The 17,598-nt window shown below is 45.6% G+C and overlaps 1 protein-coding gene across 8 annotated transcripts in view; it reads left to right on the top strand.

The window, feature by feature from the left end:
* Positions 1–17,276, top strand: part of FHOD3 (formin homology 2 domain containing 3) — a 468,838-nt gene extending 451,562 nt beyond the window's left edge. For all 8 annotated transcript variants that reach the window (XM_060613641.3, XM_060613642.3, XM_060613644.3 and 5 more), the window contains 2 exons: positions 6,404–6,565; positions 16,684–17,276. In XM_060613641.3, the coding sequence (XP_060469624.2) occupies positions 6,404–6,565; positions 16,684–16,766 (245 nt within the window). In that variant the 3' untranslated portion in view covers positions 16,767–17,276. The remainder of the gene's footprint in view (positions 1–6,403; positions 6,566–16,683) is intronic.
* The last annotated feature ends 322 nt before the right edge of the window (positions 17,277–17,598 follow it).

A 17,598-nucleotide genomic window follows, 5' to 3' on the forward strand; every position in this document is an offset into this window, starting at 1 on the left:
AAACTGAAGATGGTAAAGACAGATAAGAGTTTCCAGATTCGTTTCATAAGTTGGAAGGGATATTTTATTGTAATTAAGAATGAGGTGCATTTTTCGTCTGAGAATGTTTACTGGTGTCCCCTAGTCTAGTCTGACACCATGTGATCCCCTCCTCGCTTTCCTCACTGCCTGCAAGACGTGGCCCACACTGTTCATGCTGTCGCTTCAGGCCCCTGTCGCTTCAGGCCCCTGGTCTCAGCTTGTCTCCCACACTTGGCACTCACTGGCCCTCCCACTGGGCACCACCCTTCTCTGCACCCGCATCTCCCTTAGCCCCCTCTGCTGTTCATGCTGTCCCCTTTTCCTCTGCCTGTCCAGCCCCCCTTCACCTCCAGAATCCGCCTCCTCCTTCGTCCTCCTCAACTCACTGGGCCCATCCTTCCTCCCCTGTGCTCCTGAGCACCCCCCTTCAGGCTGCCTAAAGATTACAAACTTTATCACTAAAGAGAATGAGCTCCTGACGGACAGGCTGTCTCTCCTCTTGGTGTTTGCTTCACACATACACTGCAAACAACTAACAGAAAGCATATCATTTATTGTCCAAACTGGGGTGCTCTGGCACCTGAGAGCAGTTCTAGTAGTAATTAGAGAGGGGTAAAAAATAGAACAGGCCAGGAAAACTGGGTTGTGGGTTGGCTTCCACATCACGGAAACTCGGTAAGGAAATGCGTGCATGCGATGCCCATCAGGCATCCTCCCAGACTCTGGAGAACATTGAGACTCACAGGATGACAGATGGCAGCTACAAAGTAGAGTTGTGAGCTGGAGACACCCCTGAGAAGGCCCTTCAGTGACTTCTAATTGGCTTTGTGTTTTTGGAATTTTGCTGTTGTCAACCCTGTTAAATGTAAGAAAAAATAGTAATGATAGTAACAAGAACTTTGACATAAGAGACAAAGTAAATGCAGTTTCAAGTTTTCTTTAGAAGAAAATGGGTCACACATTACATTTGGTTTCTTGGAACTTCTTGTCAACCCAAGGACCATAAGCTGCCATCCAAGGAGGAGTCTTGAAAGGGCTTCCAGGCAGGGTTCCAGGTCCCTAAGGCATATGTGGGATTCCCTAGGGGAGCTGCACTTCAGGATTTTTACAAAATTACCACATGTTTTTCTTACTTCATGTGAGTTCAATATCACTCTAGCTCCTTTGTCTGTTTCTTAATGTTGGACTTTGGTTTTTACCCTTTTTGCAGGGGTTTTACTTTGATATGCAGCTAAGAATATGCCAGAAAAAGGGCTGCCTCCCTCCACCCTTGCCCCAGTGGTATCCTGAGACACAGACAGCAAAGCAGGAAAGTCATATCTTCTACTACAACCTTGATTCCCAAACTATACCTCAAATACTTCATATACTATGATTACATCAAAGAATCAAAGATTGGGTTCTCTGGGATTTGGTTTTTCCAAATCCCCTGTCTTCTAGGTAGTCTTGGATATGGAATTAGGAGAAAATAAATGAATATATGAATATTCTGCTGTAGCAATGAAAGGGCTGCCTTTTGGTAACCAACAGCAGAAAGACACAGCTGTGAACAACCACAGCCCTGAGCACTTTATGGGGTATGTTCTGATTGTCTGATTTTCTGTGAGGAAGGAGAGGTATCCTCCACTTGGCCAGTGCTATTTATAAAAGGTCCTCCATTTCTCAGAAAAGCCAAGTAGCGACACAGAGGAAGAATGTATATACAAGAAAGAATCTAAGAAGAGTGACAAAAAGTGTTGAATGTGAGATGGTGAAGAAGGTAGTAGCATTAGAGGCATAGCAGTAGAGACTATCATTCTCAATGCTGCTTTTATGAAGCGTAAAACAAGGGTAAGAGTAAATAAAACAGCTTTGCGGTGTGGTGGGGTGTGTGGAAGGGAATCACTTATACCTGTGGTACTCAAAACGACCTAAGACATCCCACGGATGAGTCTAGACTCTCTGGGCCCAGCAGCTCTTGCAGGCTTTGTGTCCTGGCCTGCACGTGGCCACCAGGAAGTTGAAGGGGAGTGTCAATGGCCACATGGAGTTGACCACAGCCATCAAGGGTCTGGAGCCCTATACCTGGGTGGCTGCAAGGGTAGCTCGATGGAAGCCATCTGCGGAGATGGAGCCTAGTTTGTCTAGTGGAACATAACAGGCTGCAAATTTTAAGAGAGAAAGAGATGAGAAAGGAAGACTGTTCAGTTTCTCTGCACATTCAGGGACTTCTGCTTCCAGATGGCACATAGTAGGGAGGGTCAGAGCACCACTCCTGCTCAGACAACTAGAATTTGTTTTAATACAGTGGCAGAAGCTTTCTTTTAAAAGATATCAGCAAACTGGTAAGGGAAAGAGGACTAGACAAACTAGAATTGTAGATGAGCTGAGAGCCCCTCCTTAGGACCATTTGCCAAATCTGGACACAGAGCCAAAAACTGGGCCTACCGTGGGCAGAGAGACTCAAATAGTAGAGAGAAGTCAGCCAAATGTCTAATAGCTACGTGAGTTGGCATAAGGGTTTGGAAGTAGAGGGTCTCCAAACTCCAGGACTGTTTTCTCCATGAGACATTTGCTAAGTGCTGGGGCAGCATGATGAGGGAGAGGCTGGGTCAGAAAAGTTGGAGGAAATCTCCTGTAGCCTTGAAGGGCCGAGGAAACAAAGACGAGCTTGAGTAAGCACCTTCAACAAATACATACAGATATTTAAACACAGAGGTGGACTGATTCTTCACTAAAACTACAGTCTGGTCCCGACCTCATTCCGTTCTTCACCATGTCTGCTTAACAGAAAAGAGCGAAGGCTGGGGGAAATAACATGGACTCCAGTGTCTGCATCCTTCTGTACACAAAGTCCAGTGCAGAGTCCAAATTACAAGCCAAGAGAATAAGAAAATGTGCCTGACAAGGAAAAGGAAACACTAGCAGCAGATCTACAGGTGATCCGGATGTTGAAATTTGCAGCCAGGGTTGAACCATTCCGAATGTTAAAGAACACAAAGGAAAATATAGACAAATTGATTAAAAGGTGGACACTTGCAACAGAAAATTGGAATTTATTAAAAAAAATAATTGAATGGACATTTAAGAACTGCAAAAGAAATGTCTGAAATAAAGAACTCGTTGAGTGGGTTTAAGAGCAGACTCATCCCAGCAAAAGAAAGGATTAATGACTTCACAGATGAGTTATTAGAAAATGTACAAAGTGAAGCATAGGAAAACAATGGGAAGAGCAGAACAAAATGTAAGAGGAAGAGGCACACAGTCCAATGGTGTAACCTATGTATAATGGGAACAGCAGGAAGAGATGGATAAGAAGCAATAATTGACAAGGTCATGGCTGAGAATTTCCCAGAGCTGATGATAGGTATCAGCCCCCACATTTAAGAAACTTAGCAAATTCAAGGAGAATAAATAAAGAGGAAAGCATATGTCATACAATGTAGGCAGACTGCAAGAAAACCAAAGATAAAGATAAACTCTTTTAAAAAACCAAAGGGAAAAGATAGATTACCTTCTAAAATATGACAGTCAGGATGAGGGCTCACTGTTAACAGAAGCCTTGGAAGTTAGAAGAAAGAGAAATGACATCTTCAAACCGCCAGAAAGAAAAGCTTTAAACCTAGAAGTCTATATCCAGGGAAATTATTTCAGAAACAAAGGCAAACTTGTATCACACTCTATTTTGATGTAATTATTTCCCTTTTAGACTATTTCTTTAGGTTAGGTTTTTAAGGGGAAAAATAAATTACAGTGTTATCTTTCAAACTACGCTTTACATTGTTTTTTTTTTTTTTTTTAACTGAAGTGTAGTTGATATACAGCATTACGTTAGTTTCAGGTGTAAAACATTGTGATTCAGCAAGTCTAAATTATCAACTCACATATTTTTAAAAATGAAGTCAAAGTGATACAGTGCTATCATAGTCTATAATACTTCATTCTTTCTATTTTGTCTCAGTATATAAATGTCTTGCTAACACTTGGGAGACTGTGGTGAGCCAGTGGCCCTTTGGGTCTGTAAAATGTATGGGCAGTGTTTCCCTGATGCTATGTGTGGGTCCAAGGGTTCCAGGAAAAAAAAAATCCAACCTGTACATGACCAGGATAAATGCATATAAACAGCTCTCAGGCAGGCAAATAACCAAGGAGGGGTGGGGGTTAAAAAAAAAAAAAAAAGCAGGACGAGGACTGAGGTCATGAAAGAATGACATCATCACAAAACTGAGTCTGGCAATCCTGAACATATGGCAGCATATTCCTTTGAAGCATCTCCTGACACATTACGGTGAAGGCAGCTCTCTGGGAATGTATAAGATGGGAAGAATAGGTAATTCTTGGTAGGAAGATCAGATGATGCCTTCATTTTCTGGCCCAGTGCTCTGAGAATATATTATGAGCAAATGCAGTTGATTGAAATTTGTGTGTTTTGGGAAGGGTAGTTTGGCATTTTAAAATGAGACGCAGAATTAGAAACCAGTAGGTAAAAGGGAAAACAGGAAATTGCTGGGCAAAACACAATTGCACTATCGATTGCTCTGTCTGCTCTGAGGAGGACCATTGTTCAGAAGCTCTGAAGAGTCCCAGTGTGACAGCTGTGCCCGTATGAGGCCTCTTGCCTCCAATTAGACCACCTGGACCATCCTGAGAATGCAGAAACATTCAGCAATTTCAAAAGTTCTTTTCTGAGAGGAACCTATGTTAAAGGGTTTAATGATGTTGAAAAATCTAGTCTTATGGGAGCAAGTAGACCAGGTGCCCTTGGGCATAAGCAGAGAAAGTACAATTTACTGTTTTCGTATGTGCCAGTGCTGTAGCTACGCTCCCACTCATAAAATAAATGTTTAAAATAACATAGACAACAACACAAACCTTGTCACCCAAAAACATATGGACCTATCTAACCACAGGTCTCAGATACGTGCAGGTGGTGGAGCCCCAGGAATCCTACTCCTTTTGCAAAGTGTGAATTATTTATGTACGCACTTCAGTGATATGCATTTTACTGGCTGAAATTATAACTAAATTATAGCATATTACATATTTGCTGTAAAATTTCAACCACAAACACATAGCCACAAAAATCACAGTCTACTCAACTGTGAGCAGCTATTCACAGCTATTGTCATCAGTATCCAAACGCTGAAAGTTTTAAAAAATTAGTATGGAAGTAGAACTCCAGAATTTAAGATATATATTTACTAACATTTTTTGCCTGTGGTTTAAGAAAAGCTGGCTTTTTTTCATCTTCAGCTGGACCTTAGGCTCTGAGTAGTGTTCCGTAGGCACAGAGTCTGAGAACACTCACCTACAGGCTTTTGAAGTCGTATGTTTATTACAAAGGGCAGTGTATGTGGAGGAAACACAGTTTTGAGCCCATTGCACATATTTCTTCTTACAGAAATGTATTTCCCATCTTAGAGAAGAGATTTCACAAGGAAGTTGATCTATCACAAAGGCATAGTTCTTGATATGTTAAAATAGCATTCATTTCTAACTGTTGAACATTGCTTGGTAGTGCATGTTTTCATGATGCTTTCTTCTTGCTTGTCTGTAGGCAGATGCTTTTATGCCAGACTTAGACCTGCTCTGCTTTAATATACAGTTATTTATATATGTGTTTACCTGGTCAAGGAGCAGAGAAAATTTTATGTCAGTTCCCCCTTTGTTAGTTGAAGAATGTTATTCTGTTATGATTTTTTTACTGTTTATTTATTTTTGAGAGAGAGAGAGAGCGCACGCAAGCTCAAGCAGGAGAGGGGCAGAGAGAGAGGGAGACACAGAATCCGAAGCAGGCTCCAGGTTCTGAGCTGTCAGCACAGAGCCCGACACGGGGCTCAAACTCACGAACGTCGAGATCATGACCTCAACTGATATCAGGGACTTAACCAACTGAGCCACCCAGGCACCCCTGTCCTGTTACGAATTTTAAAGGTTAAGTAATCTGAAGATAGACTGCCACAAAACCCATTGATTTCTGTTTAACTGGAAGAGAAGTTAGGGGTAATTGACATTTACTAGGCATATACAGCCATGGATAGAGAGCTGAATTAACACAGAACTCCAGACATTAGTGGACATACATCACTGAGCATCTGTGATGCACTCTGTGGTGTGGTATCTGCCCTCCCATGATCCCGGGGCCTATTGGGTGGAGGCTTTCAGTAGCTGTTACAGGGTAGTATTAGGTAAGTGCTCTGAGGGGGAGTTCAGTGCCTGGGGGGGTAGCAGTCACAGGTCACAGTGGTGCCCTTGCAGTGGGGGGGGCGGGTGAGTGCCTGGGATTTGCTGCTGTGATCCATTGCTGACAGAGCTCCGTGCCTGGACGAGTAGTATTGGTATTTTCTCTAGTATGTTCCTTCTCTCTGAGTACATCTCACACTCCGGTTGTGTAATCTTTCAGGATCTGCTAGTTCATGGACTATGGGAACGGATGACTCCCCTAACGTCACAGATGATGCAGCTGATGAGATCATGGATCGCATCGTCAAGTCGGCCACCCAGGTGCCCAGTCAGCGAGTGGTGCCTCGGGAGAGGAAGCGCTCCCGGGCCAACCGGAAATCTCGTAAGTGCTTTGGAGCTGGGGTGAGGGACTTACCTGCAGGTACCTGCCCTCCTGTATGCTCTGGGAAGGGCAGCCACTGTGAGGCTGGCTCCAGCCAGTTGTCGGACAATGCCTGGAGGGTCCACCCAAACTCCGGCAAAAGGTTCCCTGCTCGACAATCAACGTTGCTGTCATGGAGGAGGGGGGCTGCAGCCACACCTGTCCAGCATATTTGCCACTTCTGGGCGGGCCTCTCTCAATTCTCACTTTGCCCCCAGGAGTGTCCAAAAGACCCTGAAATATCTCTGGTGTGCAGGGGTGGCTGCAGGGGGGCCATTGCCAAGTTCTGCCGCGGATGCTTTGCTGAGGCCATATTTCTGCATCGGGGCCACTTTCTAGCTGAAAATGGTTCCCCTCAGAATTCACTGCTGCTCCCAAACATGTCAAAGGTGAACACCAGTGATTTTATGGGGAGTAGGGTGCTTAAAATACTTATTGTTAACCTAGGTTGACTAGCTTGTTTTTGTTACTAAATCAAAGGACCTGTTTTTCCCCTTTGTCTGAACCCACTGCCTACTTCTGCCCACAGAATGAAGGAGTGGGGCTGCCTCTGCAGGCACCTCGCTAGCACTCCAAGGGGCTGCACTCCGTAGAGAAACACAGTTCCTCTGCATCCTTTGACATGGGTCTGCATTAGCTGTGACCCTTGCATGTTTTAGGAGAGAGCTCGGCCCCCAAGATTGGGCCAGGGATGCTGGGTCACTCAGGAGACCTAGTCTCCGCCGTCTCTGCCTCCAGGAATAAGGGATGGTGACTAGGACAGGGATTTATGACCATCACAAGAAGGAAGCCTGGTTACGTCCGCCTGTACTGGCTCTAAAAAGTGAAAGGAGAGTGACTCCAGGTAGGCGGGAGTTCAGTAAGAATTCACAGTGTTTTTTGCCACCTTTGAGATTCACACAGGAGGTGATTGGGGTTTGAGCTGCAATGTCTGAGAGAGAGGGCTGGGGAAAGGAGGCCAGGCAAGGGAGCATCCTTACAGAGGTGAGCATTGTTGGGCCAGAGACCTCGGAAAAGGAAACTGCATGACCCAGTGGCCTGGCCAGTCCCCAGAGGCCCAGGGTACGTGTTCTGCCTCCAGGTTATATGTCTATATTGGCAAAGAGTGTAGGCCCTGCCCTCTGGTCTAGAGAGAACCAGATTCTTAGAGAGACACATAATATCACTGGGAACAATAACACAGTCATAATTAATTTTCCTTTTCAATCTGGCCAGAGAGATATTTTGCCTGTTTTTGTGGCCGACGTAAACTCATTTCCTGTGGTATCGTTTCCATTCCAATCTTATGCAAAACAGCCGTATACTCTTTTTATTTAGCCAAACACATTTTATTCTGCAATGCAGTTACTACAACAAATACAAGACTGCATGTATGTAAGTGTTTGTCTGTGACGGGTTTAACTTATTAGTAATGGCACCATCAACAGAAATTTAAGATGGGGGAAAGTTATTTTGATTCCTGTTTAAGAGGAATGATAAACTCCAGCTTTCTTGCAAGAGGTTAAAGGAGTAAGAAAAAATCCAGTTTGCAAAATCGATGTGAGGTTTCCTGGTGTGGGCCTCCCTCTCAAACAACGCTATATTTGATTTGATTGTTTAATGGTGGTGATGAGGCAAGTGGGTAATGAATAACCAGCGTATTTGTGCTATCAGTCATTTGGCTAAAGGCAATAATAGTCCAGCTGTTGCAGGAAACCAAACAGAATCCATCCCATAACCTAGAAATTTATGACCTGCAAGCCACTTGAGAATCCTCCAAGATAATTAAATGTCTGCTTTCGTGTTTGATGCTGGTGACTAGGACCGCGTGCGCCAGAAGTCCTGCTAAAGCTTGAAATATGCAGCCAGTTGGGACACAGCGAGGGCATCTTAATTGATTCGCAGGTTCCCATGGCTCCGTGCTGCGTTTCCAGCCTGTGACAATCCAGTTGTCTTTAAGTAAACTGTTTTGAATTTCCAGTTGATTTCTAGCCTGTGATATGATTGATCCAATGCACTTCATGTGCTTGCCCCAGATTCTGGCCAAGATTCTCCGACTGGCTGGTGAATCAGACCAAGGGAGAACATTCTGGGAGATTCTTGGTTTTTTCTTATTTCGGTTTCTCATTTCATCATATTGGGGCATCTGTTTTGTCCCAGGGCGATTTGTTCTCTTCGGCCTCCTAAATGTTGGCCTTCCCGGGAAAATCCTGAAGCTGAATGGCATTTGAGATCTCCTTACTAGTGTGATACTGTAGGGTGTGCCCTGGTGGCTGGTAAGGAGGGGACGGGGAGCTGCTCCCCATGTTCTTTTCTCTTGGACCTATCTTTGGAAGAAGGTCTCTGCCCAGCTGGCGGTCTGCATATGGCCACTAGCCCAGACTATCACAGAACAGAACTGGGGTGAGGGACTCATAGTCTGTTCTCTTTTCCCAGGGGAGCCGAGTCTTGTCGTGGTTGAAAGGGGCTAGGTACCATTTTCCTATTGAGCTTCCTTTTAAGGTGGGGGTCTGGGCCCCACCTGTGACATGACTATGAAGCCTAGGCACAGAGCTGTATTTCTATAAAGATGTGATTACTTTGATATGACTCACAAATAACTGACCAATTTCTTAGCTAATTAAGATCTCAAGGCTGGTCACTCTTATAAGAATAGTTTCTCAGTGGAAAGAGCTGGAAGTCCAGTTCCAAGGGCTGCTGGGAAAGGAGTGCAAAAGTTTGATTTGATCTGACCCCCATCCCCCCAAACCACGACTGCCTCCTCATCATGTCATAAAGCTTCAACATCCCTCTCAAAGAGCATGTGGCATATCTCACATTGATTTGATGTAACTAAAATCTTATTTCTTTTATAGAATTTTGTGGGATGTACCCATACTAATAGGGTACTAAATAAGGTACTAAATAGGATTTCATGGAAAAAAAATATCAAACCTGAAAAATTACTGAATTTGTTTTAGGGAAAACAAGAGACCTGCCTCACAAAATACTGGATCCAGCCCTGGATCTGATCGGTACAGAACTTAGTTCAGTTGTCTCTACATCTTCAAGGTGGCACTTGAAAATATCCAGCAATTTTCCCATTAAAGTCCCATTGAGAACAATTTCCCTGCATTTTGTTTAGTTTTTCCTTACTGACCATGAATCAATTTTATATTCTTTTAGAAGGCAAGCTAACAATGGCAATAAAACAGAGGCTTTAGAACTAATGCTTTTGCAATACAGTCAAATAAGATGTTAGTGGGAAGGACCAAAATTTCTCAAACTTTTGTCTTTTCCAAAACGGCCTCATTCCTATTTACTCAGTGCCGAATTATTCTTAGAGCTCATTATGGATGGACTGAACTGACCTGCCTCTAAAGATAGCTGAGGGAGCCCACCCATGTGTCCGGGACATAAGACAGGAGGATAACTAGAGGAAGTCCAAGAGAGGAACAAGGCCATGGCCCGGGCCAGAGGTCAAGACTCTGATGCAGCATGAAGCTCAGATAGAAGCCTCAGGTCAAAGAGGCAGATGCAGGGAGAGTTTGGAAATGTTTTATTGCATTGGCTCTCCAGCTGTTTCCTGTTCAGACAAATCACCCTCCCAAACTGGGAACCAGCACATTGGGAGAGAGGAGTCTGGCTCGTGTGTCTTCCCCCAAGGCTGGGTGCCAGGCACCCATTTGGCTCAGAGTGGAGGTTCAAGAGGAGGGAGAATCAGTGAAAAGAGGAATCCGGGAATCTGTCTTGCCTTTGAGAGCTGTTCTGAGAGCAGAGCAGAGGGTTTCTGTAAAGGGGCTTTGGAAAAATGCCAAGCACCTTCCCCACAAGAAGTTACTGTATTTCTTTGCTTTTGCTGCCCAGGCAGCAAAGGAGTCGGTTTCCATGTTTGGAATGCACACATTCATACGAGAGAGAAGGAGATGGGGGTCCCCTCGTAAATTACCTGGCCTCACCGAGCCTCAGTGTGCTGCTATCCACTGAGGCCAGAGGTGCCACCTCGCAGGATGTTGTGGGCGTTAAGTGAGGTGCCTATGACAGGTTCCCACCACTCTCCCCCCCCCCCCCCCCCAGCTCTGTCACGCTACTGCCAAGGGACCCCAGCCCGGTGGGAATATGAAGCTGCCTGCAGGTGCTTGGGCTGCTGTGCTGAAGTTTCAGGGGAGCCTGTGCACAGAAACCACACCTATCCAGCCGTTGCTCCGCTCCCATCACCCGTCTCACTCCCCTCCCACCACTGCCCACCTCACTTGGCCAGCCGGGATTAGACCAGACTCCCCTTCACCTCCCTTTTTACCCCCAGGGGGCTCGTTCAGTGGGCTTATACCTGTGCACCGAAGGCTGGCTTGTCTCCATTGTACTTGTCTGGTGCATCTCTGATGGAGAGCGGCTGTGCTGGGCTTCAACTGGAAAGGGGGGGAGGCATTGTCCTGCCCATGAAATAATGCTGAGGACCCCAGAGTCTGTGAATCTTGAAGCCTCTTCTTTCTTGTCTGCAGAATCCCCCAAGTTCCTGCAGGCTGTCCCATAAGCAATGGAGAGAACTTGTTTCCTGACTCCCTTCCCTTACCCATAGCACACAGCATAGGAGACAGTCTGCTCTTACATCTGAACTGTGAATGCTTTCTGGTAAGGGCCTGACTAGGAGCAACAAAGTGTATTGGGGGGTACTGGATTCAAATGTAGCCACGGACTAGGCAGAGGTATTTCTGTGGAGCCAAGACTGTGACCAAACCAGTGGTTATAGAAATCGCCTGCTGCCCTAAGTATTTCCAAGAACCATCTCCTCATGGGTGAACATACTTCTGGATTAGGCAGAACTCAGAGACTTCAACTCTGTTGTCACAAAGGCCATCACTTCTTGAGGGCCTGCCTCTCCCTGTGTCTTAGTTAGGTGGCAGTGATTTAAGTCGGGACCTGGCTGGCCATTTTAATCTTCTGGGGAAGATTAAAATGCAACATATGGGCCTTTCACTGACACTCCCGTTCAGTGTATCTGGGCTGAGTCTAAAGTTGAGTTTAAATCAACCAGGTTTGGGAACCTTTAATTTTTGTTATTGTTGTTCTGGGTTTTATTTATTGATTTATTTACTTACTTATTTTGAAAGAATTTTAGAAAATAGAAAAGTTGCAAAAAAGAGGACATTTGCCTTCTTTCACCCAGCTTCGCCTAATGTTAACTAACACCTTGCACATCCTAGGACAATTTATTGGAACTAAGAAATTGACGTTGGTACAATACTATTAACTGAACTATAGACTTGTTTTGGATTTCACCAATATTTCCATTAATGTTCTCTTTCTGTCCCACTGTCTTACCCAGGCTGTCCCATTGCATTGAGACATCATGCCCCCTCTGATGTGTGGAGGACATTTTATGACCTTCACACTTTTGAAAAGTACTGGTCAGTTATTGTGTAGAATTCCTGTCAATTTGGGAGATCTCTGCTTCTAATGGACAGATTTTATGTGGGGAAAAAAAAAGATGGAGGGTGGAAACAAGAACTCAGATGGTTAAATGATGGACATTGACAAAACAAAACAAACCAACTCACGGAAAGTCTAACATTAAATCCATAATGATAGAGCTTAAAACAGTTCCCTGTATTGATGTACAAAGAGGCATGACTGAACCCAACGTTTTGACTCCACTCAGCAGACGGGTCACTCAAGGAACAAGGAGTGGGTAAATAGCAGTAGGCAAGTTACTTGCCAACCACAAGATACATTTAAGACCTCTTGAAGTTCTGATATTAGTCCCTATAGTCCTAAGCGTTCTATTCTCAGTATACTTGGTAGAAGATCTTTAGAAACATAGGGATTACAACAAAGCTAACTTATTTCCAAATTGCTTGGCATTACATACAGAAGATAGAAAAACTGTCTGTCAGTGATCTAAAGGTAAAAGAATACTGGGGCACCTGCGTGGCTCAGTCAGTTGAGTGTCCAACTTCAGCTCAGGTCATGACCTCACGGTCTGTGGCTTCAAGCCCCGCATCAGGCTCTGTGCTGACTGCTTGCTCAGAGCCTGGAACCTGCCTCGGATTCTGTGTCTCCTTCGCTCTCTGCCCCTCCCCTGCTCACGCTTTGTCTCACTCTGTTTCTCAAAAATAAATACATGTAAAAAAAATTTTTTTTTAATAAAGGTAAAAGAATACAAATGGATTTCTGGCATATAGAAGCGAAACTCAGTGCATGTCCCATAAGATAAGAAAAATTGTCAGAATGTGTCCTGCTAGGCGTCAGCAGGGTACAGCTGTTTCTAGGGTGGGCTGCGTCTCAAGTGTCCTGGCTTAAATCCTTCTGCACCACTTACTGTGTGCTCTTGGGCCAGGGACTTGATCTCTCTATGCCGTCTGCTCACTTGCTGGAACGGTAATAACAGGACACTTCTCACAGGGTTTCCATAGTGAATAAATGGAATAATCCAGGTTAACCCTCAGTAGATGCAGGCTGCTATTATTCTGCAGGCTGTAGACCACTGTTATTTTCAGATTCAACGCATTTTTGCAAAGACTCACCCGAGAGCACTTTGTAGAATTAGAAGCTTTTTCTGTGCTGGGGGTGGGGAGAGAAAAGGAGCTTATGGTTTTTCCCTGGGTCCCCAGACGCCCTTGTGCTGCATGTTGACAGCGGAGGTACTCCTGTGTCTGATCCCACTGCTGTCACTGCCACATCGTGAGAGCTGTCACAAGTGCCTGGGGCAACGAGTGGCTGCTGGTGCCAGCAAAGTGACCCCTGCCGTCTATGGAAGAGCTGCAAGGCAGACAGGGATAAACATTTCCACGGTCTGTTCTCTGTTAAGCGGCTGCAGGGAGGGAAGGCAGTCACATGTGACAGGCTGGGGAGCAGTTACACTGCAGCCAGAGCGTTCAAGCGAGAAGTAGGAATGGGGGGGTGGAGAGGGGCCCAGACATTATCTTATCAGACATATGCCAGCCTGCCCCCAGCCTAGTACTTGAGAAATCCCCTATTTGAGAGAAGACTTGTTTCTATCGTACAGGTTCCATAACCTGCCAGTGCCTTTGCTGGTCCCCTCATTTTATGTCTTCTGTCCCTTTTTGCCTTCCAGAAACTTTCTGAGAGCCAACACCTTATCCAGACAGGGTCTGCTACCCTGAGCATTTCTTCTCATACTATGTCCCTGTCAGCCCCCTGCCTCCCTGACTACAATATTGGCTCAGGATAGAGGCTCAAATAACATTTGCTGAAGGAAGGAAGGAAGGGAGGGAGGGAGGGAGGGAGGGGGAGGGGAGGGGGAGGGGGAGGGAAAGGGAAAGAAGGGAGGGAGGAAGGGGAGGGAAGGGGAGAAGGTAGGAAGGGAGGGAGGGAGGAGAAGGAAAGAAAGGAGGGAAGGAAGGAAAGACTGATGAACAGACAGAGAAATGGATACCCAAAAAGGTTCTTTCTATGCATAATTGGAATTGGAGCACAAAGCTGATTTCAACTGATTATCTTCATTTCACACCTCTCTTCAAGTGGTAATGTGAGTTAACTTTGACTTTTTAACAGAGGAAGAGTTCAGATTCTTGAGGTCTTTTGGGGTTAATCTATTTACTGTATTTATTATGAGGTGGTTTTATTTATTTTATGTTTATTAGAGAATTTATCTCAATTGTCATGAAGTCCCACAGAAAGTAGGATTCCATTAATGGGGCAGGTTTTTCTATGAATACCTTTCTAGGGACACAGCTGACAAGCAAAGGGACCTAGTCGATACTGGCTTTTCTGAAACCACAGCAGAGAACACCTGAACCCAGGCAGAGGGGGCACGGGAGGGTCCCAGGGGGTCTGGCCCATAAAACCTGAGAGGAGGCTACCAGGCTAAGGGCGCACTCTGCACAGTCAGGCAGCGAGGCTAAGGTAGCATTTGTTCTAGTAAGCTTTGTTCTATTCCCTGAGCCTGTCTCAGAGAGGCTGGTCCAATGCCCATATCAATTAGGAGATCACCGCACACCCTGTAAGGTGCCAAGGTCCTTATTCAAGTATTTACATGAACCGAACTGAACACCGCAGTTATAGACTAAAGCAAATGCGTGAACACATGTTAGGGGAGCATCTCTAAATGCCCATCAGTTCGTGAAGCCTTCTGTCGTCATTTGGCCAAGCACGCATACCTCAAGGCTCAAAGATTACAGTTCATAGACACATGTCCTCGCCACCTCTGCGACTAATGAAATTTAAGATGTCCTGCTAGTGCAGCCTGGACTTCTTCAAGGCAGAATTTTGTGTTTTGGAAGAGAGGTCTTAGCAGTCCTTGTCAAGAATGAGAAATATTTTATCTTCTTTTCTGCCTTATTAAAATTATCTTTCTTTGACAAACACTTGAAGGAGTGTTTAAAGAACATAAAAGGTTATTACAAACTTGTATTTTTATTGCTGCCCCATAGAACAAATTCCATTACTCAGTTAAACGCAATCTGCCTCCAGCCAAGGCTCTGGAGCCAAACATTTTGTCTGGACGAGTTAGACAGTCTGGAGCCCAAGGGGCCAAGGGTGGGGGGGAGGGAGAGCCAGTGCAGGAGCGGCTGTAGATGGATGGCTCAGGAGCCCAGAGCTCGGCTTGGAAATACAGTAGTGTGGGGGTGGCATGATTTGAGGGCAACTTTAGGCACAGATCTTTGTGTCTCTATTTGTGTTCAATCCATGCTTGATGTCTCTGAGTCTTCTGTTGGTGTTCCAGTGCTTTAAGTGCTGGGAACACAGTAGGTTTTCTATGAAGTATCTGTTGATTGACTAATTGATGGGTTCGGTGTTGGCTCCTGTTGAAAGTGCTGATTCCTGGGAGAGAAGAAACCATTTGTTAATAGGTACTTAGACCCTGTATGTTCTACCAGATCTTTTCAGATCCTTTGTACATAGGCTAAGCGGGCTTTTGCTTAGGGGAGGTTGGGAAGGTACTGGAATATGGGGTGTTGCTGGCAGGAACATGAGCTGTGATCCTGTTGTCTGCATCCTCTGAGGCTACCCCCCCGCCGAGGGGGAGGCTATAGGCCCCCCAGTCACAGGGGGTGCAGGGAATTGGGTCTGGCACTGGATGATGGGAAGGCATGAAGGGTGAGCTTTAGTGTCTCTGCATTCTGATCAAGGGCCTGCCGTGTTCACCTCAGGTCCTCTGGTTGATTTAGGATTGAGGTAGATCCATAACACATCTCTTCTGAAAATAGAGCAAATACCCCAAACTCCGCATGACGTTTTGTAGAGAGTAGGCCAAATACAATTGAGAAATCAAGGGAAATGTAATTAGGCAAACTTTCAAATGAAAGGACTTGTCTTGGAAGGGGCGGCTGCCTCCCCAGTCACCCTTATCCAGCCTTTATTTTGACGTCAAAATTGATCAACACTAAACAATGGGAAAACCCAGTGTGCCAAGCTAAGCACAAGCAATTCTTGGTTAGATGTGAGCATTCCTCCACCTGCCAGTTGTAAGCCCCAGAGAAGGGGGTCACTGTCCTTCCTGAGCCTTGTGTGTTTCACAGAGAACATTTAACAAATCCAGCCAGAAGTTCGGCAGTTTGCTCCTTGACGTCCAATCCATAAGGAGTCAATGGTTATTGTCTCCAGAGGCCCCTTGATGAGTTGAGACTAAGACCCTCAACGCTCATGGGGAGACTCCTCCTGACTGCTGCCCTTGCCTGGTTCTGTTAACACCTTGCTCTGCGGGGCCGGGTCATCATTGCTCATCCTGTAGATCTGTGGGGTTATCTTATTTAGCATTTGCAATCTTTGGAACTTGCGTTTTCCTATGCTCTGTAGTGACTCTTCCAGTTCTGATCCACTCCTTACACTGGTCCACATGCCATCTGTACTTGACTATTGCATCCGTTTCTCAGAAACCTTGTAAGGGTGGGCCTCCCTTCTTCCCTCTTACAAGGTCAATCCCTCCACTTGGCTCTTCATGCCAGCCTCTTGCAGCCCCCTAATTTGTTCTGCCCTACGGACAGATGGCCAGGCGCTTCAGCAGAAGCAGGATGCGGCTGAGCATCTGTGAGCCTCGTGACGACCCTGGGAATCCTTGGGGGTGGCGGGTAAGGCGTGGGGCAGACGGACTACCATGTGCTGGCTGCTAACACCCCCCTGTCTTCTCATTCCTTTGTGACCTGCGGATGCTGCTGAAGTGCGAAGGACCCTCAAGAGCGGCCTGACTCCAGAAGAAGCCCGAGCTCTGGGCCTGGTTGGCACCGCAGAGTTGCAGCTGTGACACCTGTGGGCGCCCTAAGAAGTGTGTCCAAGATTGTGCAAACTCCTGCTGGACGGAACCCCTCCAGATGGGGGAGGGGAAGAGACTCAACATTAACATCCGAAGGTTCTGAAGGGGAGTGTCCACATTTCTAGTGTCCGCGCATGGCCCGCTGGGCATAGATGGGGCTCTCTCGGAGTCTCTCGCACACACTTCCTTCGTTGTGTCAGCTGTGTTTCTCTGGTTTCCTTGACACCTGGTTTAGTAGTTCCAAAGCGTGACACCTTTTCTGTGCAAGGAGCAGATCACTTCTGTCACGGTTACTGTGGTCCTGTGAGGCAGTTTGATTAGATTCACAGACGGGGTCTCTCCACAGCACCAAAATATCCAGATGTAAACTCCAAAATTGTACACAAAAAGAAAGCACAGATTGTTTACCAGTTGTGGATTTTAGATGTACTAAATGTTTATACAAATTCATAAATGTACACCATGTTTCAAATACTAAATAAATAGAGTTTAATGCCGTAACTGGAAACTTTTCTTCTCTCGGGTGTAAGGGCCTGACACAGCTCCACAGATGCACTTCCTTCTCAATCAGCCAAACCTTTTCTCAGGTTCATCAGAAGGACCCTGGTGTGGAATGGCCTCCGGGCCCTTTGGCTTTCTTGTTGTCTGTTTTTTTGTGTGTGTGTTAGTAGAGTGAGAAGTGCCCAACAATGTGCTCTCTGTAACTCCTTATTAATTAGGCATCAGTGTTTGTCGTGCAACATGTTAGCAATGACCTCATATAGATCACCTTATCCGCGAGCTTTGCTTTGGTCCAACCTGGTGTTGAAGCAAAAATTAGGGT

Source organism: Panthera onca, chromosome D3 (genome assembly GCF_046562875.1).
Source record: "Panthera onca isolate mPanOnc1 chromosome D3, mPanOnc1 haplotype 2, whole genome shotgun sequence".
NCBI classification, from domain to species: domain Eukaryota; kingdom Metazoa; phylum Chordata; class Mammalia; order Carnivora; family Felidae; genus Panthera; species Panthera onca.